General features: G+C 40.7%; 1 protein-coding gene across 1 annotated transcript in view; it reads left to right on the forward strand.

The window, feature by feature from the left end:
* The window catches only part of POLR2B (RNA polymerase II subunit B), a 764705-nt gene that overhangs the window by 307745 nt on the left and 432019 nt on the right, over window positions 1-24941 (forward strand). The window contains exons 4-5 of the mRNA XM_053700123.1: window positions 22253-22396; window positions 22467-22474. Of these exons, the coding sequence (XP_053556098.1) occupies window positions 22253-22396; window positions 22467-22474 (152 nt within the window). The remainder of the gene's footprint in view (window positions 1-22252; window positions 22397-22466; window positions 22475-24941) is intronic.

Genomic DNA, 24941 nt, shown 5'->3' on the forward strand with positions numbered 1-24941 from the left:
GTGTACATCAGAGTACTTTTAACCTTCCTCTTCATGCAGAAATATGATTTTTTTTTTTTCACATTTAAAGCCATAGTAACATATTTTCTTTCATGTAATTAGCAAGAGTCCATGAGCTAGTGACGTATGGGATATACATTCCTACCAGGAGGGGCAAAGTTTCCCAAACCTCAAAATGCCTACAAATACACCCCTCACCACACCCACAAATCAGTTTTACAAACTTTGCCTCCTATGGAGGTGGTGAAGTAAGTTTGTGCTAGATTCAGGTAATCTTCTTAGACCTGCTATATCATTGGCTGATGTTGCTGCAGCTTCAACTTTTTGGTTGGAAACTTTAGCGCAACAAGTAACAGATCATGATTCTCATAATATTATTATTCTTCTTAAACATGCTAATAATTTTATCTGTGATGCCATTTTTGATATTATCAGAGTTGATGTCAGGTTTATGTCTCTAGCTATTTTAGCTAGAAGAGCTTTATGGCTTAAAACTTGGAATGCTGATATGTCTTCTAAATCAACTCTACTTTCCCTTTCTTTCCAGGGTAACAAATTATTTGGTTCTCAGTTGGATTCTATTATCTCAACTGTTACTGGTGGGAAAGGAACTTTTTTACCACAGGATAAAAAATCTAAGGGTAAAAACAGGGCTAATAATCGTTTTTGTTCCTTTCGTTTCAACAAAGAACAAAAGCCTGATCCTTCTTCCTCAGGAGCAGTTTCAGTTTGGAAACCATCTCCAGTCTGGAATAAATCCAAGCCTTCTAGAAAAGCAAAGCCAGCTTCTAAGTCCACATGAAGGTGCGGCCCTCATTCCAGCTCAGCTGGTAGGGGGCAGGTTACGTTTTTTCAAAGAAATTTAGATCAATTCTGTTCACAATCTTTGGATTCAGAACATCGTTTCAGAAGGGTACAGAATTGGTTTCAAGATAAGACCTCCTGCAAAGAGATTTTTTCTTTCCTGTGTCCCAGTAAATCCAGTGAAAGCTCTAGCATTTCTGAAATGTGTTTCAGATCTAGAGTTGGCTGGAGTAATTATGCCAGTTCCAGTTCTGGAACAGGGGCTGGGGTTTTATTCGAATCTCTTCATTGTACCAAAGAAGGAGAACTCCTTCAGACCAGTTCTGGATCTAAAAATATTGAATCTTTATGTAAGGATACCAACATTCAAAATGGTAACTGTAAGGACTATCTTGCCTTTTGTTCAGCAAGGGCATTATATGTCCACAATAGATTTACAGGATGCATATCTGCATATTCCGATTCATCCAGATCACTATCAGTTCCTGAGATTCTCTTTCCTGGACAAGCATTACCAGTTTGTGGCTCTGCCGTTTGGCCTAGCTACAGCTCCAAGAATTTTTACAAAGGTTCTCGGTGCCCTTCTGTCTGTAATCAGAGAACAGGGTATTGTGGTATTTCCTTATTTGGACGATATCTTGGTACTTGCTCAGTCTTTACATTTAGCAGAATCTCATACGAATTGACTTGTGTTGTTTCTTCAAGATCATGGTTGGAGGATCAATTCACTAAAAAGTTCATTGATTCCTCAGACAAGGGTAACCTTTCTGGGTTTCCAGATAGATTCAGTGTCCATGACTCTGTCTTTGACAGACAAGAGACGTCTAAAATTGATTTCAGCTTGTCGAAACCTTCAGTCGCAATCATTCCCTTCGGTAGCCTTATGCATGGAAATTCTAGGTCTTATGACTGCTGCATCGGACGCGATCCCCTTTGCTCGTTTTCACATGCAACCTCTTCAGCTCTGTATGCTGAATCAATGGTGCAGGGATTACACAAAGATATCTCAATTAATATCTTTAAAACCGATTGTACGACACTCTCTAACGTGGTGGACAGATCACCATCGTTTAATTCAGGGGGCTTCTTTTGTTCTTCCGACCTGGACTGTAATTTCAACAGATGCAAGTTTTACAGGTTGGGGAGCTGTGTGGGGATCTCTGACGGCACAAGGAGTTTGGGAATCTCAGGAGGTGAGATTACCGATCAATATTTTGCAACTCCGTGCAATTTTCAGAGCTCTTCAGTCTTGGCCTCTTCTGAAGAGAGAATCGTTCATTTGTTTTCAGACAGACAATGTCACAACTGTGGCATACATCAATCATCAAGGAGGGACTCACAGTCCTCTGGCTATGAAAGAAGTATCTTGAATTCTGGTTTGGGCGGAATCCAGCTCCTGTCTAATCTCTGCGGTTTATATCCCAGGTATAGACAATTGGGAAGCGGATTATCTCAGTCACCAAACGTTGCATCCGGGCGAATGGTCTCTTCACCCAGAGGTATTTCTTCAGATTGTTCAAATGTGGGAACTTCCAGAAATAGATCTGATGGCGTCTCATCTAAACAAGAAACTTCCCAGGTATCTGTCCAGATCCCGGGATCCTCAGGCGGAGGCAGTGGATGCATTATCACTTCCTTGGAAGTATCATCCTGCCTATATCTTTCCGCCTCTAGTTCTTCTTCCAAGAGTAATCTCCAAGATTCTGAAGGAATGCTCGTTTGTTCTGCTGGTAGCTCCGGCATGGCCTCACAGGTTTTGGTATGCGGATCTTGTCCGGATGGCCTCTTGCCAACCGTGGACTCTTCCTTTAAGACCAGACCTTCTGTCACAAGGTCCTTTTTTCCATCAGGATCTCAAATCCTTAAATTTAAAGGTATGGAGATTGAACGCTTGATTCTTGGTCAAAGAGGTTTCTCTGACTCTGTGATTAATACTATGTTACAGGCTCGTAAATCTGTATCTAGAGAGATATATTATAGAGTCTGGAAGACTTATATTTGTTGGTGTCTTTCTCATCATTTTTCTTGGCATTCTTTTAGAATACCGAGAATTTTACAGTTTCTTCAGGATGGTTTAGATAAGGGTTTGTCCGCAAGTTCCTTGAAAGGACAAATCTCTGCTCTTTCTGTTCTTTTTCACAGAAAGATTGCTAGTCTTCCTGATATTCATTGTTTTGTACAAGCTTTGGTTCGTATAAAACCTGTCATTAAGTCAATTTCTCCTCCTTGGAGTTTGAATTTGGTTCTGGGGGCTCTTCAAGCTCCTCCTTTTGAACCCATGCATTCATTGGACATTAAATTACTTTCTTGGAAAGTTTTGTTCCTTTTGGCGATCTCTTCTGCCAGAAGAGTCTCTGAATTATCTGCTCTTTCTTGTGAGTCTCCTTTTCTGATTTTTCATCAGGATAAGGCGGTGTTGTGAACTTCTTTGCAATTTTTACCTAAGGTTGTGAATTCCAACAACATTAGTAGAGAAATTGTGGTTCCTTCATTATGTCCTAATCCAAAGAATTCTAAAGAGAAATCGTTGCATTCTTTGGATGTTGTTAGAGCTTTGAAATATTATGTTGAAGCTACTAAGTCTTTCCGAAAGACTTCTAGTCTATTTGTTATCTTTTTCCGGTTCTAGAAAAGGCCAGAAAGCTTCTGCCATTTCTTTGGCATCTTGGTTGAAATCTTTAATTCATCATGCCTATGTTGAGTCGGGTAAAACTCCGCCTCAAAGGATTACAGCTCTTTCTACTAGGTCAGTTTCTACTTCCTGGGCGTTTAGGAATGAAGCTTCGGTTGATCAGATTTGCAAAGCAGCAACTTGGTCCTCTTTGCATACTTTTACTAAATTCTACCATTTTGATGTGTTTTCTTCTTCTGAAGCAGTTTTTGGTAGAAAAGTACTTCAGGCAGCGATTTCAGTTTGAATCTTCTGCTTATGTTTTCATTAAACTTTATTTTGGGTGTGGATTATTTTCAGCAGGAATTGGCTGTCTTTATTTTATCCCTCCCTCTCTAGTGACTCTTGCGTGGAAAGATCCACATCTTGGGTAGTCATTATCCCATACGTCACTAGCTCATGGACTCTTGCTAATTACATGAAAGAAAACATAATTTATGTAAGAACTTACCTGATAAATTCATTTCTTTCATATTAGCAAGAGTCCATGAGGCCCACCCTTTTTTGTGGTGGTTATGATTTTTTTGTATAAAGCACAATTATTCCAATTCCTTATTTTATATGCTTTCGCACTTTTTTCTTATCACCCCACTTCTTGGCTATTCGTTAAACTGACTTGTGGGTGTGGTGAGGGGTGTAATTTGTAGGCATTTTGAGGTTTGGGAAACTTTGCCCCTCCTGGTAGGAATGTATATCCCATACGTCACTAGCTCATGGACTCTTGCTTATATGAAAGAAATGAATTTATCAGGTAAGTTCTTACATACATTGTTTTATGTTTCAAATGTGCTATAATGGATTACAACTGTTTATGTGATAATTCATTTTTGATGCAAGGAAAAATGTGGTGTTTTAACATTTAAAGACACATCTTTTCTGTTTTACATGTTTTGAAAAAAAAAAGAAGAAAAAAAAGAGCCAACTCCTTGTTTAAGGCAGATACTGCTCTAGAATCTTTTTATAAGGTTCAATTTAGGCCGCAAATCTCTCCTCAAGTGTCCCAATGTTATAGCCCTCACACGGTGCTCTGCGATTTACCTCACTCTCCTGGAGTTTCTTTGCCATTTTTCCCGCCATGTTGCGGGGTTGGTGCAAAAGGAATGGGGTACATCAGTGAATACGTTTTTTCCGAATGTTTCTTCCCTGAGAGCTAAAAAGGAAAGACTCTTCGGTAGTGTCTGAGGAAAAGATCTCAGATGGTATTTCATTTTTCTTAAAGGGACACTGAACCCAATTTTTTTCTTTCATGATTCAGATAGAGCATGCAATTTTAAGCCACTTTCTAATTTATTCCTATTATCAATTTTTCTTCGTTCTCATGCTATCTATATTTTAAAAAGAAGCTTTTGTTTTTATTCAGAACTCTGGACAGCACTTTTTTATTGGTGGATGAGTTTATCCACCAATCAGCAAGAACAACCCAGGTTGATCACCAAAAATGGGCCGGCATCTAAACTTACTTTCTTGCATTTCAAATAAAGATTCCAAGAGAATGAAGCATATTTGATAATAGGAGTAAATTAGAAAGTTACTTAAAATGTCATGCTCTATCTGAATCACAAAAGAAAAAATTTGGCTACAGTGTCCCTTTAAGTAATATTCATTCAAGTTTAACCGGATATACCTCCATTTATTAATCGAGGAGGCTTGGAAAACAGTTCCCAGGAAGGAGCCGTTTCCATCTTAGCTAAGAGATCGCTATTCCCATAGAGGATAGTTCTGGATTCAAAGAACCTATGGAAAGAATTTAGGGGGTCTATTCAATAATATGTATGTGCAACAGGTCTTCTGGGCAGCCAACTGGGTACATTGCTACCGTCACTAGTGCAGTGGCATATTGTTTAGAGAAGCCAGCTGTAGTAGCCTGATAGCTTAGTTGTCTAGCAAGCAGAAGGTTTGCAGTTTGAAACCAGCTGCAGCTATTTATGGAATCTTCCTTGGAGGAAATTCAAGAAAGAATAAGAGCCCTTATACTAGCTGATTCCTATATTTGGATGTCTCCCTTCAAGTTATCAATTTGGGAGACAATATTTCGAGTTTCTTTTTTTCCCGCAGACAAAAAAGGACAGTGCAGTTTTCATTCCTTTTTGGCATTTCAAGGGACGTTCTTCCTTTCCTGTTTCCAGTCAGGAACAGACTAAGCCTACATGGAGATACAATCCACTCAGCCTGGTGTTGAAGTAAGGACAGCATGACGGACATGCCCCGATCAGGAACCAAGAATCGTGTAGGGGGCAGTCTTTCCTCCTTCGCTCAGTCTTGGGCTAAGATGTTCTTTAGCTCTAAGTATTGAAAGGGTACTGTCCTTCAAGATGGAAACTATTCGTTCCATCCTTTCCTTGATCCAAGACGGTCAATTTATGACAACAGTAGATTAAAGGACGTGTACCTGCATGTTCTCATTCACAGGTATCATCTCAATTTGTGGCTCTTCCTTTTGTCTTGCCACGGCTCCCAGAATCTTCACAAAGGTTCTGGGGTTTCTGCTTATGGTGCTTCGTTCAAGAGGCATTACGGTGGCACTGTATCTGAACGACATTCTAGTTCAGGCGCCGTCCTTTCAACTAGCAAATTCACACACGGTATTGGTAGTGACTTTCCTAAGGTCAAACGGGTGGAAGGTGAATCTAGAAAAGAGCTCTTTAGTTCTTCATACTAGAGTGACCTTTCTAGGGACCTTCATAGACTCTCTGTCTATGAATATTTTTCTGACAGATGTCAGGAAATTAAAGACTATCGATACTTGTCTAGCTCTGCAGTCTTCTTCTCGCCCTTTAGTGGCTCAGGGCATGGAGTTAATAGGTCTGATGGTAGCGGCAATGGACATTGTCCCGTTTGCTCGCTTTCATCTCTGAGCTCTGCTGTTGGACATGCTCAAATAATGGAACGGAAATTATTTGGATTTGTCACCCCCGACTTCTATTGGCACAGGAGACAAGGGTGTCTCTTCTTTGGTGGTTGTCTCTAGATCATCTCTCCCAGGGAACGTGTTCTCGCAGACCTTCCTGGAAGATGGTGACATCAGATGCCAGCCTTCTGGGGTGGGGAGCAGTTTGGGGTTCCCTGAGGGTTTAGGGGATATGGTCTCAGACAGAGTCTTTGTTACCTATAAACATTCTGGATCTGAGTGTGTCAGGCTACAAATATAAAGTTAATGATGGAACACAATTCACAGATCTTAATTTATTAATAACTGTTTTGTTTCACTATTGTAAAGGAATATCACTATGGCTTAGTGATATTCTCACCTAATAGTGATAGTTTCGTTGTTTATTTTGCCACACCCCAGATTATGCAGTTAGGGTTAAGCAAACTTGAATAGGATTTGTAGAAATTGCTCTCAATATTAAGTTAGCTTTAGATCTTAAGTTGCAGGTGTAGTAATGGTTCTATTAACTCTAAGAGTCTTATGCAGTGTAACACATAAATAGTTAACTAGTAACCAGGTTCAGTTAACAGTTGTACATATGCTCATTGCTTTTTTATTTGCAGAGATTACTTGTACCTTGTCTTGTCTTGCACTTGTAGTGTGGCAGAGCTGAAATGAATGCACAGCCTGTTCTGTGGGAGTTCGAGTTTCACTGTGGAAGCTGTGTTGTTTATTAATCTGCTGTCAGGATGTTTCAATAAGGGTTAAAGCCAGATTTTCAGTGACAAGTTCTGTGGTAACTCTCTTATATATACAAACTACACAGTGAAAGTTCTCCAAATAACAAAGCATTAGAACAAATAGAATATACTTGCATTTGGTTCAGGCAGTTCATTTAATTGATTGCATGTCAGCTCCTAAGTTAATGAACACTGCAGTTGTTTGGATGAATTCCAGTTAAAGTTGAACAAAGTATCAAAAAGTTCCTGTGAGGAAAAAAGTTCAGAAAAAGTTATTCCAAGTAGTTAGGCTCAAGTAAATAGGGTAGCCTTGTACTCCAAATTACTAAGCAAAGAGAATTGATTTGGGGCGGTTTTTAAAGGCAAGCTGCAAGTTTGTTGCTTGAAGGATTCCGCTGGGTCCTAGAAGGAGCTAGGTTCCTTACAGAGTGATCTACAATGCTCTTCTGACTTGGCCTCAGTTGGCTTCGGTTCAGTTTCTCAGGTTCCAGTCGGACAACATAACGTCAGTTGCCTACATCAATCATTAGGGAGGAACAAGGAGTTCCTTGGCGATGGCAGGTCTCCAAAGTAACTCAGTGGGCGGAGACCCATTATTGTTGTCTAAATAAAAAGAGAAGCGCTCAACCTGAGAACGAACAATAGCATAATAGCTTGTTCTATGGCTAGTTACCACCCAAGAAGCAGCCTTTTTTTGCTCAACATGTGCCTTTCACAGAGAAGAACTGTCCTGAAGCATATCAGTCTGATCCTGACTTCACAGTACAGTCCAGCCCCGAAATTCCAGGCAATCCTTCTCTTAACAAGAGAAACGGCAAAACCCCAGACATACGTTTCGGCCTATTGTGGGCCTCATCAGTGAGGTGCAGCCATATCCCTCTAGGCATACTGAGCAACGGGTCCACGCTTGGCTTCCCGCATCACACTTAGGGAGACTTCCCTAAATGTCATAATTTACATAAATAAAGAGAGAGAAGCGCTCAACCTGAGAACGAACAATAGCATAATAGCTTGTTCTATGGCTAGTTACCACCCAAGAAGCAGCCTCTTTTTGCTTAACATGTGCCTTTCACAGAGAAGAACTTTCCTGAAGCATATAAGTCTGATCCAGACTTAACAGTACAGTCCAGCCCCGAAATACCAGGCAATCCCTCTCTGAACGAGAGAAACCCTCTTCTAGCGTGGTAACTAGCCATAGAACAGGCTATTATGCTATTGTTCAGTCCCAGGTTGAGCGCTTCTCTCTTTTAATTTATGCCATTCTTGTTGTCTGTTGGCAATTCATATCCCAGGGGTGTACAACTGGGAGACGGATTTTTTGAGCAGACAGTCCTTTCATCCGGGGGAGTGGGAACTTCATCCGGATGTGTTCTCCAGTCTGCCCCTCAAATGGGGTCAGCCAGAGTTGGATTTTATGGCATCCAGGCGGAATGCCAAACTTCCGAGGTACGTGTTGGATCCAGAGATCCTCAGGCAGCTCTGATAGATGCTCTGGCGGACCTTTGGTCTTTCAATCTAATATTTCTGTTTCCTCCGTTTGCTCTCCTTCCTCGAGTGATTGCCCGAATCAAACAGGAAAGGGCTTCAGTGATTCTTATAGCACTGACCTGGCCTTGCAGGATCTGGTATGCAGACCTGGGGAAGATGTCGTCTCTACTTCCTTGGAGGCTTCCGCTTCAAACAGATATTCTGATTCGGGGATCCTTTCATCATCCAAATCTAGATTCTCTGAAGCTGATTGCTTGGAGATTGAAAGGCTGATTCTAGCCAAGCGAGGTTTTTCTGACTCAGTCATAGACACTTTGATTCAGGCTCATAAGCCTGTCACTAGAAAGATTTATCATGAGATTTGGCGTAAATACCTTTATTGTTGGGAATTCAAGGGCTACTCCTGGAGTTGTTAGGATTCCTAGAATTTTATCTTTTCTCCAGGAAGGATTGGAGAAAGTCTTATCTACAAGTTCCTTATAGGGTCAAATTTCAGCATTATCTATCCTGTTACACAGGTGTCTAGCTGATGTCCCTGATGTTCAGTATTTTTGTGAGGCCTTCATCAGAATTAGGCCTGTGTTTAGACCAGTTACTCCTCCATGGAGTCTTAATTTAGTTGTCAAGGTTTTTCAAGGAGTTCCGTTTGAGCCTATGCATTCCTTAGATATCGATTTGTTATCTTGGAAAGTTTTAATTTCTGGTAGTGATTTCTTCTGCTTGCAGAGTGTCTGAGTTTTCAGCGTTACAATGTGAGCCCCCTTACCTTATTTTTCATGCGGATAAGGTCGTCTTAGTACAAAATTCGGATTTCTCCCCAAGGTTGTTTCTGATCGAAACATTAATCAGGAGATTGTTGTAGCTTCCTTGTGTCCTTATCCCTTTTTTAAGAAGGAGAGGCTCTTACACAATTTGGATGTAGTTTGTGCTTTAAGGTTGTCTTTTCAGTCGACTAAAGACTTTTGCCAGTTTTCCTCTTTGTTTGTGGTATTTTCAGGCACACGTAGGGGACAGAAAGCTACGGCTGTTTCTTTTCTTTTTGGCTGAAGAGTGTGTTATGTTTGGCATACGAATCTGCTGGACAGCAGCCTCTTGAAAGCATTATGGTTTCTTCCACTAGGGCTGTTGCTTTCTCATGGGCATTCAGAAATGAAGCTTCTCTGGATCAGATTTGCAAGGTTGCAATTTGGTCTTTTCACACTTTTACAAAGTTTTGCGAGTTTGATACTTTTGTCTCGGCTGAGGCTTCTTGTGAGGTTCTTCATGCAGTGGTGCTTTCCGTTTAGGTATCCTGTCTTGTCCCTCCCGTATCATCCGTGTACTCTATTGGGTATTGGATCCTATAAGTAATGAAGATGATCCGTGGACTCATCGTGTCTTTAAGAAGAAAATAAAATTTATGCTTACTTGATAAATTTATTTCTTCTTAGACACGATGAGTCCACGGCCTGCCCTGTCTTTTATGACAGGATGTTATTTATTGTAAGCTTCAGTCACCTCTGCACCTTGGCACAGATTTCACTTTCATTTTTGGAAGCTGCACAGCCTGAAAGGCTTGGCACACTTTTTTCCTATAGCAGGGGCGGTCCTGCAGTGAGCACCACTTGGCCGGGTGTGGTCACACTGATTTCCTCTTTCCTGACCGTGCGGTTTATCAGAGAAGAAGCGGTTTCTCTGTTTGGCCTGGGTCATAGGAGGTGGTGAGTGCCCCAGCCATTGGGGGTATAAAGGTGCCATTTTATCTTATTATTCAATAGTCTGCTCTATAAGCGCAAGCTATGGAGGATTCTGATGCGTTAGAGGGTACTCCCTGTTTACCTAAGTCTAATACCTGTCTATATTGTGAGGAGACCTCGGTATACCCGCCTGCTTAATTCTGTTCCACATTCCTTGATAAAGTAATCCTGTCAAAGAAAGTTAAGATGTTTAATACCACTGAGCCGTCCACCTCCTAAAGAGTCTCCGTCCTGTGAGGTGCGCACCCTACGGTCATCTCCCAATACACATGCAGCTTCCCACAGCACTCCTAATCCTCCATCTGGAGGGGCCCTTTTACCGACAGGCTTTACTGAGCAGTTTCAAACAACAGTGTCTGCGGCCTTTAGTGCTTTACCTCGCCCTGCTATGCTCAAGCAAAAGGTCAAATATTGCTATCATTCCCAGAGGTCATCGACCAGCTTATTGGATTTATCTGATACTTTAGAGGATGCTCTTTCTGGGTCAGAACCTGCAGCCTTTAAGCCTCCAGCTGTGGAGGAACCAGACTTTAGATTTAGGATTGAACATTTACGCTTTCTGCTAAAGGAAGTTTTGGCTAATTTAGATTCCTAAATTAGATAAGGTCTACAAGTACAGGGTTGCACCACAGACTTTCCCAGTTCCCATAAAGATGGTGAACATTATTAAGAAGGAATGGGAAATGAATTGGTTCTTCCTTTTCCCCTTCTTCCTTTAAAAAATTGTTCCCGCTTCCGGACTCTCAATTGGAGTTGTGGGGTTCCATAGCCAAGGTGGATAGCGCTATCTCCACGCTTGCTGAACGCACTACTATCCCGCTTGAGGATAGTTAGTCGTTTAAAGAGCCCATGGATTAGAAAATGGAGCGGCTACCTACTGGTGTGACTCCTTATCTGAGTTGATAAAGGTGGAAGGTTCCCTCAACGTGATTCAAGAAAGAATTAAGGCCTTAAAGGTGGCTAATTCTTTTATTTGTGATGCAATTATGCAGATTATTCGCCTGGATGCCAAGGCTTCATGTTTTTCTGTTCAAGCCCATAGGGCACTCTGGCTGTAGTCCTGTTCTGCATACATGACTTCAAAGTCAAGACTTCTCTCGCTTCCATTTAAGGGAAAGATTCTATTTGGTCCAGGACTGGACTCCATTATCTCCGCAGTTACTGGAGACAACGGTGCCTTTTTACCGCAGGATAAGAACAAATCTAAGGGACAAGGTCCTAAATTTCTTTCCTTTCGTTTGGATAAATCCCAACGTCATCAGCCCTTCGCAAAGCCGAGCAATCCAAGGGGACTTGGAAGCCGTCTCAGTCCTGGAATAAATCCAAGCAGAAGAAGCCCGCCGAGGCATAGTCGGCATGAAGGGGCGGCCCCCTGATTCGGCTCTGGATCTTGTAGGGGGCAGACTGGTTTGGGGACGTGCAAGACCTGTGAGTCCTGGAGGTCATCACTCAGGGATACAGGATAGGTTTCAAGTCTCATCCACCCAGGGGCAGATTCTTCTTGTCAAACCTGTCTTCAAGGCCAGAAAAGAGAGAGTCCTTTCTAGGGTGCGTGAGGGATCTCTCCTCCCTGGGAGTTATTGTCCCGGTACCTCTTGCAGAAAGAGGTCTTTTATACTACTCAAACCTTTTTGTGGTCCTAAATAAGGAGGGAACTTTCCGCCTGATTCTGGACATAAAGTGCTTAAACAAATTCCTATCTGTCCCCTCGTTCAAGATGGAGACAATACGGTCCATCCTTCCCTTAGTTTAGGAAGGACAGTTCATGACCACGATAGATCTGAAGGATGCTTACCTTCATGTTCCAATAAAAAAGGAACACTTCAAGTTTATTGCACTTCCGTTTGGTCTAGCTACTGCTCCAAGAGTTTTTACGAAGGTTCTAGGGGCTCTGCCCACAATGGCCAGAACCAAGGATATTTCATTAGCGCCATACTTGGACAATATTCTGGTTCAAGCACCATACTGTCATCTGGCAGCATACCATTCGAAAACTCTTCTATTTCGATTTCATGGATGGAAGATAAACTTAGAAAAGAGTTCTCTTATTCCCAGTACCAGGGTGGAATTCCTGGGTACTATAATAGATTCCATATCCTTGAGGATATTTCTTACAGACCAGAGACGTTACAAGCTAACTTCAGCTTGTCTTGCCCTTCAGACTTCCATAAGGCCTTCTGTGGCTCGGTGTATGGAAGTGATTGGTCTCATGGTGTCCAGCATGGACATCATTCCCTTTGCCAGATTCCATCTCAGACCAATTCAGCTGTGAAAAAAACAACCAAACTAGGGGAGACACTCTACTAAATATAGATAATAAATTATAAAAATATAAATAGAAAATAAAAAATAGAAAATTAAATAATGATCAAAAAGCAATAAAAAGATCTGAGGGTAAAAATAAATAGAAAATACATAAAATACATAAAATCAATCACAAATGCATAAAAATGTAAATACAAACGCAATATAAATCCAAAAAATATATAAAATATGAAGGATAGATCAAGGGTAATCTTATCCCACAAACGATTAGTCCAACATCAGGTACACAGCTGCTCTCCTCCTTGCAGATCAATCCGGATCAGGCTCTGAAGATGGATAAAAAAGACAAAGGAGCGCCTCGTGTAGAAAAGAAATACAATATATCCCACACCGATATAAAGCCAAATGGGTAGTTAGTTGGAGTACACTTATGTACTTGGGGTGTATCAGCTAACCCTGACGACAGGTATCACTCAGGAACACCAGATGTAGTACTCAGATGGAGTATCCAAATGCAATCCGCCCCAAAGAGCAGTAGAGGTAGAAGTAAGGTGCTAACACTTGGCTTAAGTAAAACGAGGGTTTATTAAAACTCGCATATAAAACCAAAGCTTCAAGTGAAAAGGGGGCATAAGCATATAGCCCCCCCCAATGCAACGCATTTCTTGGCTGTAAAATAGCTGTTTCATCAGGCATATAAGCACCCTACCATCTCAGCTTTTAAACAACAAATGACCAATTAAAGCATAGGATAAAACACACCCCTCTGGAGGCGTGACTAAACACATGTATACAGTCAGTGTTTCTCTGTAAACAATACATAGTGACAATTACAATATGCAGCATATAAATTACATCCTAACAAAGCATTTTGAGTACAAGGTCCAAAACTTACACAAACATATATGTACTGTACATATGTTATATATACATATATATCCCTGATTTTCATATTTTAATGCACACATGACAGTAAGGACTAAGTTTATATCAAAATACCAAAACAAACATAAATAGTGCTTACTCATTAGTATATTATATTTTGTTTTATTTGATGTATTTATGTGACACATTCACTTTGCTATATTTCAATGGTATTCCTTCAATCCGTTGCTCAGTTTGTTAAAACCTCAAGTGTTTTAATCATGTTAACTCTGCAGCGTGGTCACGTCATAAACCACCACCAATTGGAGTATTGTTATCACATGTTGCTGAACGCCAATCAATAAATCGCCTATCAAAATCGTCAATAGATGCTGGCAAATTCTATTATCCAAACCTTTGATGTCTCAATACAGATCGTTACTAAGGTTAGGACAATGCTTGTTATCTAATAAACTCTAATGCGTGTATAAAATATATTTACTCGGGGGGGGGCGTGTCTTGGCCGTGGCCATGATCAGCAGCAAATTTATGGAGCTCCTTAAGTAATCTTCCTAATCTATAGTTTATCCTCCTTTAACCTCTCCATCCTGCTTTGTAACTTACTAATTCAGCAAAGGAGAAGACATGAAGCTGTAGGATGTCTCCATTTTTATGAATCTACAAGCTGGGCCTAAACTGTCAGGTCCGTGAACATAGGCCGCGACTTCATCACACGTGTACATCACCCCCCTCGGACACCTACAAGTTCCGAGTTGAGCAGTATTTATCTGCTATAACCTTCTGCATACAGGGGAACATCATATAACAATAGCAACATGGAGGATTTTAATGCTATTCTAAGGGCTAAACTGGAGGCCTTGGGGCACCTAATGGACTGCAGGTTCGCTGATCTACGTGACACATGCAGAGTGGCCATGAGTGAGTTAGGCCCCATTGCGAATGTTCCAGAGGCTGGAGGCACTGAGAGGTCCACTGAGACCACGGATATAAGGCCAGAGATGACCCGACAGACGCTGCTGCACAGCTATCACCAAATACAGAATCCCGGAACACTACAAAGTAAGGAGCAGTTCACACGAAGCTTACTTGTGAGGTCTGACAAGGAGTATGTTGCGCTGCCCTCGGCTCCCCTGGAAGGGGATGCGGCCGGTCCCCACAGGGGAAGAGGGGGTTTTACTGCTAGGCGAGAAGCTGGAGCATCGGATCTCACCGGACATTTTGTCAAAGTCGGGGCTATGGCTCCTAACACACAGCAAGGCAGACACAGAGTGAGATGGCAACTGACTGCTCGAATGTTGATCCGGGGGGGCATGCTTTTTGTCTGGGCCTTTTTTTCAGGCCGGCATGTCTCCCGGTATGTTTGCAACTTGCCTCGCAGAAGCTGTATAAAAGTTGGAGTGGGGTGAACCTAGACGGTTTGTAGCTGAAGACCTAATACCTAGAATCGGGTATCTATATGACTGTTTGCTGGACTCACTAATGAGATCTAAATAGTTTGATACGTAGGTCCTTAACTTTCTGGTTCTTGCAACTCTCATATTTTATTGACATATTCTGCCTTATATACATACTCATGTGGGTTACAGTTGGTAGTTAGCTAATGTTGTGCAGAGGTCTGCTTAGGGTCTGGATTAACTTTATTGGAGTTCATGGCTCTTCATAGCCGACGGAACACACATTCCTCTTTGCAACTGGGGTCACTGCGTCAAGCAGCATAGTTTAGTTTTTAAATATACAAATATCCTGCTTAGCAAAAATCTTAGGGATATAATGCATGTAGTTGAGATCATTTAGGTAACAACTGAAGTCTTACCTTACACATTATATGCCACTTGATAAACATAATTTGAGTTCCATAGGGGGCATGCTATACAGTAAGCGTTAGAATATTTCCCTAATTTTGACTGCAGTTTACAATGCTCCTTTCATGAAGGCTAGGTATATGTCATGATCCGGTGTACATGCGCTCAGGAAACAGACCCTCGGGGCAGTGGTAGGGATTTGAAGACACCGACCCCTGACCCGGGGAAGAGTATCCTGGACGTGGATAGATGATATTCTGTGATTCATAGTTGCTAGAAGTTATTGTAGAATAAATGGAGAGTGCAACATTTGTATACAATATATTCTGAGTTCACTGTGACTTATAGTTAGTTAATAGAAGTAACTGCAGGATTCAATGAGAGAGAAATATAGCAAAGTGGAATGTTCAGGCTTCAGAGTAATCTGGTGAAACTTTGACACTTAGATGTAAACTAAGGATTGTTGCAGGTTCACAGTACATAATATTATATAAAGCTGTATGTCAGAGTTAAAGCACAGCTGCACAGGTACTTAGACAAGCTGCAAGTTTAGGCATTAATTATTGTTTGTGCATTTAGATGCAAACTTGGTTTATTGCAGGTTCACAGTACATATTATTATAATGAGCTGTATGTCAGTAATTAGCAGAGCAGCACAGGTGAAAGTTAAGTTTAAGGCATTAATTACTGTTTGAACATATATTGGAGAATCACAGGAAAGCTTTTAATTGAACACATAGATGCAGAGTTCAGAATATGTTAACATATTTGCAGCAGGATATTTCAGCAATGACAACTTGTAGCAGAGAAATATTTATAAAGTTCTGAGTAAGATGCTGTTGTAATTAGAGAGTGATGGTAAGCAAAAGCATAGTTGAATATTAATAAAGTTCAGAGATTGTTAAGTAGCTGTGTCCAGGAAACAGAATGGAGATATTTTTGATACTTGCGGTTTGATGATATTTTGCATAGGTAATAGGAAATGCTGTATCTTGGAATAGTTGCTAAGTTCATGCAGGAAACAGTCACAGACCTCTGTTCAGGATCACAACTTCAATGTTAATGCAAGGCACATTAGACCTGAGAAGGCTTAAAAAGAGGCTGAGGTAATCAGGTGCATGAATGATTAATCAGGCAGGCAGGCTGAATGTGAATACTGCCCAAATGCAGCAGTCAGAAAAGGATTTCTTAAAGGGATAGTGACATTAGGCTGAGATATGTTACAGTATATATTCAAAATTACCTCCCTATAGTTAAAACTATGTGTAGTCTCTTCCAGGCTTATCTGGATTATATTTTATTTTCTCTGCATCTCTCAGTGCCTAGTTATTGATAATTTGCTTCACTAAGATCTAAGAGGTATAAAATTAGACACAGAGGTAAACTAAGCCCCTGCAAGAGCCCTTTCTATCTATACTACTTTTGATATATCCTATTTACTGCCAAATAAAGTATTTTCTCGTAGTTACATAGGTGCTTGAGCACACAGCAAATTAGTATTTTAAGATATGGTTGCTATATACTATGTCCTTGCTGGTATGATTGTTGGATGTTCTTCTGTATGTATGATGGATACTCTGAACCACCATCATTATGCCATCATTTATAAGATATAACTCCCCTCTATTGCAAATATACCCTCTTTCTCAATTTTCATAAATAGAAGCTTGATATCATACTATAAGGTGTCCTTTACTACAAGGGAGAAAAGTGTAATCCGCAATTACTAATATATTGTTATAAGCTTTTCTTATATCCCTTTTTAAGTCATGTAGAATTCAATGATTGTTATATTTAGTTTACCATACTATAGGATGTACAAGTTGCTATGGATATCCAAACTGACTAACTTATAAACAATACATACATATAGAGTAAATTGTATTCTCTTCTCCTACAGTTTGTTTGATTTCTTGTCCATTATTTACAAGCAGATGTTAGGTATCATACTATTAGGTGGGCTAGTTTAATTGGGAGGAGTGTTTATTTAAATATATAAAACAATGGAAAAAAAAAAAAATAGGTATTATTACCCAGTAGAAATAATGAATATATGTGCCTTTAGCTTGTTTAGTCGGGTTTCAACACTTAATTTGGATATTTATGCACATCTAAGCTGTATTATTGATGAAGATATGTGTATTTTGTAGTACCGTTTCATTTCATGCTTTCTGTGCACTGGTTATTATGTACTAAAGATGTTGTATTTAATGCCTCTTTAATTACTTTGTAATGCTAAATACCTAAATAAAAAACTTTGATTTAAAAAAAATATATTTACTCAGTTCTGTTTTGATGGCAAAAGATGTATACTTTATGGGCAGCATCAGAGTCTTATAGTTATATTTACTCCTTTGCGTGATCACATCATCAGCATTACCGATTGGAACATCGATTTTAGCCCCAAGGGTTCAATCTAAAGACAATCAAGAAAACTCCTTTTTACAGAATTTGGATCTTTCAGGTGTAACAAACCTAGATGTCTATTGTGTAAATATGTCACCCATGGGAATAAATTGATCACTTGTAACACTACAGGAGAGGTGATTAACATCAAATCACAACTTAGCTGTAATTCAGACTTTGTCTTATACGTACTAACCTGTGAGTGTGGTTCTCAATATTTGGGTTGCACCTGTAGAAAGGTGCGTACCAGATGGAGCGAACACCTGCACAATTTAAAAAAAATGTTCTGTGAAGCATAGTGTCTCCAGACACAGGACAATAAAACATAATAAAAATTATAATACATTTAGAATTACTCCTTTGGAAAGCATTCCACGAGTGTCTGGATACAATAGATACACTAAGTTACCCAGAGTGAAACTTTTTGGATATATCATTTCCAAACTTTGTTTCCCTCGGCCTAAACAAAGTATTGGATTTGGCCGCCTTTTAGTCCCAGAATGAGAGATGTGAGATGAGGGCCCTTACAGAAATATAATTTATTCGTTATGTTTGTCTATCGTATCACCTACTGTATTTCCACATTTGAACTTCACATTATATAAAACTATTTTGTTTTGTTTAAAAACTTTCCTCCAGATATATTCCCTTTCCTTTAACATATGGAGGTTTTTCTACATTATTATTCACTAACAAATTTATATATTAGTACATCTCATTAGAGATACCAATATTCCCCTGGGGTGGACATACAAGGCTCTATAATTGTCTTTATAATAAACAATCTTCCCAACTACTAGTGACGACTGGTATTGGCATATTACAGGATTGGATAACAGATCTAGTTAGTGTTTAATGACCGTCTCGATAGGGAATTTTTTGATTGGTAGATGGCGAGTCACATGGGCTAATGGGACTCCATTTGGTAATTCTGATGATGTGATCATGCAACAGAGTAAATATAACTATAAGACTCTGATGCTGCACATAAAGTATACATCTTTTGCCATCAAAACATTATAACTTTGAGTAAGTATATTTTATACACGCATTAGAGCTTATTAGATAACAATTATTGTCCTAACCTTAGTAACGACTTGTATTGAGACATAAGTTTGGATAATAGAATTTGCCAGCAACTAGTGACTATTTTGATAGGCGATTTTTTTTGATTGGCGTTCAGCAACATGTGATAACAATACTCCAATTGGGGGTGGTTTGACGTGACCACGCTGCAGAGTTAAGATGATAAAAAACACTTTAGAGGTTTTAACAAACTGAGCAACAGATTGAAGGGATACCATTGAAATATAACAGTGATAACATGTGATAACAATACTCCAATTGGTGGTGGTTTATGACGTGACCACGCTGCAGAGTTAACATGATTAAAACACTTGAGGTTTTAACAAACTGAGCAATGGATTAAAGGAATACCATTGAAATATAACAAAGTGAGTGTGTCACATAAATACATCAAATAAAACAAAATATAATATACTAATGAGTAAGCACTATTTGTTTTGGTATTTTGATATAAACTTGGTCCTTAGTTTCATGGGTGCATTAACATATGAAAATCAGGGATATTTATATATATATATATATATATATATATATATATATATATATATATATATATGTATATGTGTGTGAGTTTTGGGCCTTGTACTCAAAATGCTTTGTTAGGATGTAATTATATGCTGTATGTTGTAATTGTCACTATGTATTGTTTACAGAGAAACACTAATTGTATACATGTGTTTAATCACTCCTCCAGAGGGGTGTGTTTTATCCTATGCTATGATTGGTCATTTGTTTAAAAGCTTAGGAGATGGTAGTGTGCTTATATGCCTGATACAGTGATTTTACAGCCGAGAAACGCGTTGCATTGGAGGGGCTATATGCTTATGCCCCCTTTTCACTTGAAGCTTTAGTTTTATATGTGATTTTTAATACACCCCTTGTTTTACTTAAGCCAAGTGTTAGCACCTTCTATCTCTACTGCTCTTTGAGGTGGATTGCATTTGGATACTCCATCTGAGTACTACATCTGGTCTTCCTGAGTGATACCTGTAACCCCAAGTTATCAGCTCAAATGTGAGTACCCATTTGGCTTTATATCGGTATGGGATATATTGTATTTCTGATCAACACACTTCAGCTAGCTGTGCATGCTGAGACAGTGGAACTGCGATCATTCGGATCTGTCTTAACAGATTTCTCTGGACAACCAGTCGAGAGAATCGCTCTCTTGGTGGCTCTGTCCAGATCACCTGTCCCAAGGGACATCCTTCTTGAGACAATACTGGGAGATTGTGACTACGGACGCAAGTGTCTCAGAATGGGGAGCTGTTTGGGGTGCCAGGAAGGCACAGGGCCTATAGACTCGAGAGGAATCCCTCCTCCCGATCAACATTTTGCAACTTCGAGCGATCTTCAATGCTCTGAAGACTTGGCCTCTTCTGGGTTTGTCCCAGTTTATCAGATTCCAATCAGACAACAGGACCTCGTGGCTTACATCAACCATCCGGGGGGCGGGGGAACAAGGAGCTCCCTAGCAACGAGGGAAGTATCTTGGATTCCGTAGTGGGCAGAGGCCCACAACTGCTCGCTGTCAGCAATCCACATTCCGTGTGTGGACAACTGGGAAGCGGATTTCCTCAGCAGACAATCCTTTCTTCCGGGGGAATGGTCTCTCCATCCCAAGGTGTTTGCAGAGATTAGCAGCAGATGGGGGACGCCGTAGATAGATCTCATGGTGTCCCGGCTCAATTCCAAGCTACCCAGGTATGGGTCACGGTCCAGGGATCCTCAGGCGGAGCTAATAGATGCATTAGCAGTGCCTTGGAGGTTCAATCTAATTTACTTTTTTCCACCATTACCACTTCTTCCTCGTGCAGTGGCACGCATCAAGTAGGAGCAGGCATCAGTGATACTGATTGCTCCATCATGGCCGCGAAGGATGTGGTTCGTGGACCTGGTGGGGATGTCCTCATCTCCTCCGTGGAAGTCACCTTGTTGCAGGGATCTGCTGGAACAGGGTCCCTTTGTTACTCAAAATCTAGATTCTCTGAGGCTGACTGTGTGGAGATTGAATGCTTAGTCCTAGACAAGAGAGGTTTCTCTGAGACGGTTATTGATACTCTCATTCAGGCTCGTAAGCCTGTTGTCGCATCTATCATAAGGTGTTGAGAGCTTACTTATTTTGGTGTGAAGAACGTGGTTAAGGCTGCCAGGATGATACTTTTCTCCAGGAGGGTCTGGAGAAGGGGCTTTCTGTCAGTTCCCTGAGGGGACAGATTTCGGCCCTATCGGTTTTGCTGCAAGAGGCTTGCAGAGCTCCTGGGTGTGCAATATTTTGTTAAGGCTCTGATTAGGATCAGAACTGTGTCTAGATCTAATGCTCCACTTTGGAGTTTGAATCTTGTTACGTTTTTGCAGCGGGCTCCGTTTGAGCCTATGCATGCTCTTGACATCAAATTGTTGTCCTGGAAGGTTCTATTTATATTTTGCTATTGTGTCGGCAAGCAGAGTTTTTGAAATAGCTGCCTTGCAATGTTAGCCTCCTTAAGGCTGTTCTATGTACCTGCTTGGGTTTTCTTCCTAAGGTTGTGTCTGATCGCAACATCAATCAGGAGATTGTGGTTCCTTCCTTGTGTACTAATCCCTTCTTTTTCAAAGGCATGTTTACTTCCTAATCTCTATGTGGTTCAAACTTTGAAGTTTTATCTTCAAGCTACTAAGGACTTTAGGCAAACTTCTTCCTTGTTTGTTATCTACTCTGGGAAGCGTAAGGGTCTGAGGGCCTCTTGGGCTTCCTTATCTTTTTGGTTGAGGAGTGTTATACGCTTAGCTTATGAGTCAGCGGGGCTTAGACCTCAGAGGATTACGGCTCATCCACTAGAGCAATGGCTTCCTCTTGGGCCTTTAAAAATTAGGCCTGTATGGATCAGATTGTAAGGCGACTACCTGATCCTCCTTACATACTTTTTAAAAATTCTACAAATTTGACGTTTTTGCTTCGGCAGAAAGGTTTTGCAGGCTGTGCTACCCTCAGATTAGGGTCCGCTTTCTTTTTCCCCTACCGTTATCATTTAGTGTCTTCTAGAGCTTGGGTATAGTGGCCGTGGACTCTCCCCATATTAAGAAAACCTGAATTATGCTTACCTGATGATAATTTAATTTCCTTCTGTATGAGGAATGACTGGGATATGAGGGGAGTAGGGGGAGTATTTAAGCCTTTGTCTTGTGTGTTTTTGCCTCCTCCTGGTGACCAGGTTCAGTATTTCTCAACAGTAAGGAATGATGCCGTAAACTCTCATACAGAAGGAAAATAAATTATTTGGTAAGCATAATTTTGTTTTTTGTGCTTCCTACTAATGCTCATTAGAAAGTAGTAGGTAATGCTCAATGGCTACCATGTTAAAATGTAAACACTTTTTACTTGTTTAATTATGTGATGCAAAATTTCACCAGTGTTAAATGTTCTTTTGTATGAATGATAGAACATATTTTAGTAAAATGTCCCTTTTAATTTTTGGTTGATCTGTAGTTGATTTTTTTTTTCTTTACTATTCCTCCAGGTGTTAAATAGATTGACATTTGCATCCACCCTTTCTCATTTACGAAGACTGAATTCTCCCATTGGCAGAGATGGTAAACTAGCTAAACCTCGTCAATTACATAACACACTGTGGGGTATGGTTTGCCCTGCCGAAACTCCTGAGGTATACTGCATGTTTTGATGTTTTGAGACCTTACTTATATTTAACTCTATTGTGTTTTTATAATTATTAGATTGATCAGTATAATGACTTAAAGTTTCTAAAATGTGCATTCACATCCCCCGTTAGGATCCAAATGCGGAAGAAGGTGGCTGCTTGTGGTTTTTGGCTCCGTTTAGAGCCGGATTTGTTCTTGTGAAAGTGCAACACTTTTAAAATCTGGATTGCACAATTCTTTCACAAGAACAAATCCTGCTTTGAAAAGCTTCTTTCATGTTTAGATCCTATCAAAAGATCTGAATGCACATGCCTACTTAAATGCCTTTCCCCCACTTACAATAAGCAGTCCTCAGATATAGGGTTGCACCGATACCATTTTTTTAAAGACCAAGTTCAAGTACTGATAATTTTTTTTAAATACTCGCCGATACCAATTACCGTTATTTTTTTTTAATTTAATGTGACAGTGTCCCAACCACAATAGACTAATGATTTAAGATAGCTTGTTTTTTATAATTATAATACAAAAGAGAGAAAAGAAGGGCACCTCCTAGTGTAGCCAATAGGGCACAGGGAATATGTTGGAATAGAAAAAACAAAATTTATGCTTACCTGATAAATTCCTTTCTCCTGTAGTGTAGTCAGTCCACGGGTCATCCATTACTTATGGGATTATAACTCCTCCCTAACAGGAAGTGCAAGAGGATCACCCAAGCAGAGCTGCTATATAGCTCCTCCCCTCTACGTCATACCCAGTCATTCGACCGAAAACCAAACGAGAAAGGAGAAACTATAGGGTGCAGTGGTGACTGGAGTATAATTTAAAATTTAGACCTGCCATAAAAAACAGGGCGGGCCGTGGACTGACTACACTACAGGAGAAAGGAATTTATCAGGTAAGCATAAATTTTGTTTTCTCCTGTTAAGTGTAGTCAGTCCACGGGTCATCCATTACTTATGGGATACCAATACCAAAGCTAAAAGTACACGGATGACGGGAGGGACAGGCAGGATCTTTACATGGAAGGAACCACTGCCTGAAGAACCTTTCTCCCCAAAACAGCCTCCGAAGAAGCAAAAGTGTCAAATTTGTAAAATTTGGAAAAAGTGTGAAGTGAAGACCAAGTCGCAGCCTTGCAAATCTGTTCAACAGAGGCCTCATTTTTAAAGGCCCAAGTGGAAGCCACAGCTCTGGTAGAATGAGCTGTAATTCTTTCAGGAGGCTGCTGTCCAGCAGTCTCATAGGCTAAACGTATTATGCTACGAAGCCAGAAGGAGAGAGAGGTAGCCGAAGCCTTTTGACCTCTCCTCTGTCCAGAATAAACGACAAACAGGGAAGAAGTTTGTCGAAAATCTTTAGTTGCCTGCAAATAAAATTTCAGGGCACGGACAACGTCCAGATTGTGCAGAAGTCGTTCCTTCTTTGAGGAAGGGTTAGGGCACAATGATGGAACAACAATCTCTTGATTGATATTCCTGTTAGTGACTACCTTAGGTAAGAACCCAGGTTTAGTACGCAGAACTACCTTGTCTGAATGGAAAATCAGATAAGGAGAATCACAATGTAAGGCCGATAACTCCGAGACTCTTCGAGCCGAGGAAATAGCCATTAAAAACAGAACTTTCCAAGATAACAGCTTGATATCAATGGAATGAAGGGGTTCAAACGGAACACCCTGTAAAACTTTAAGAACTAAGTTTAAGCTCCATGGCGGAGCAACAGTTTTAAACACAGGCTTAATCCTGGCCAAAGCCTGACAAAAAGCCTGAACGTCTGGAACTTCTGACAGACGTTTGTGTAAAAGGATGGACAAAGCTGAGATCTGTCCCTTTAACGAACTAGCGGATAAACCCTTTTCTAAACCTTCTTGTAGAAAAGACAATATCCTAGGAATCCTAACCTTACTCCATGAGTAACTCTTGGATTCGCACCAATGCAAGTATTTGCGCCATATTTTATGGTAAATTTTCCTGGTAACAGGCTTCCTAGCCTGTATTAAGGTATCAATCACTGACTCCGAGAATCCACGCTTTGATAGAATCAAGCGTTCAATCTCCATGCAGTCAGCCTCAGAGAATTTAGATTTGGATGTTTGAAAGGACCCTGAACCAGAAGGTCCTGTCTCAGAGGTAGAGACCATGGCGGACAGGACGACATGTCCACTAGGTCTGCATACCAGGTCCTGCGTGGCCACGCAGGCGCTATTAGAATCACCGATGCTCTCTCCTGTTTGATCCTGGCAATCAATCGAGGAAGCATCGGGAAGGGTGGAAACACATAAGCCATGTTGAAGGCCCAAGGTGCTGTTAGAGCATCTATCAGAACCGCTCCCGGGTCCCTGGACCTGGATCCGTAACAAGGAAGTTTGGCGTTCTGGCGAGACGCCATGAGATCCAGATCTGGTTTGCCCCAACGCCGAAGTATTTGGGCAAAGACCTCCGGATGAAGTTCCCACTCCCCCGGATGAAAAGTCTGGCGACTTAGAAAATCCGCCTCCCAGTTCTCCACGACTGGGATGTGGATCGCTGATAGGTGGCAAGAGTGAGA

Source organism: Bombina bombina, chromosome 2 (assembly GCF_027579735.1).
Source record: "Bombina bombina isolate aBomBom1 chromosome 2, aBomBom1.pri, whole genome shotgun sequence".
NCBI classification, from domain to species: Eukaryota; Metazoa; Chordata; class Amphibia; order Anura; family Bombinatoridae; genus Bombina; species Bombina bombina.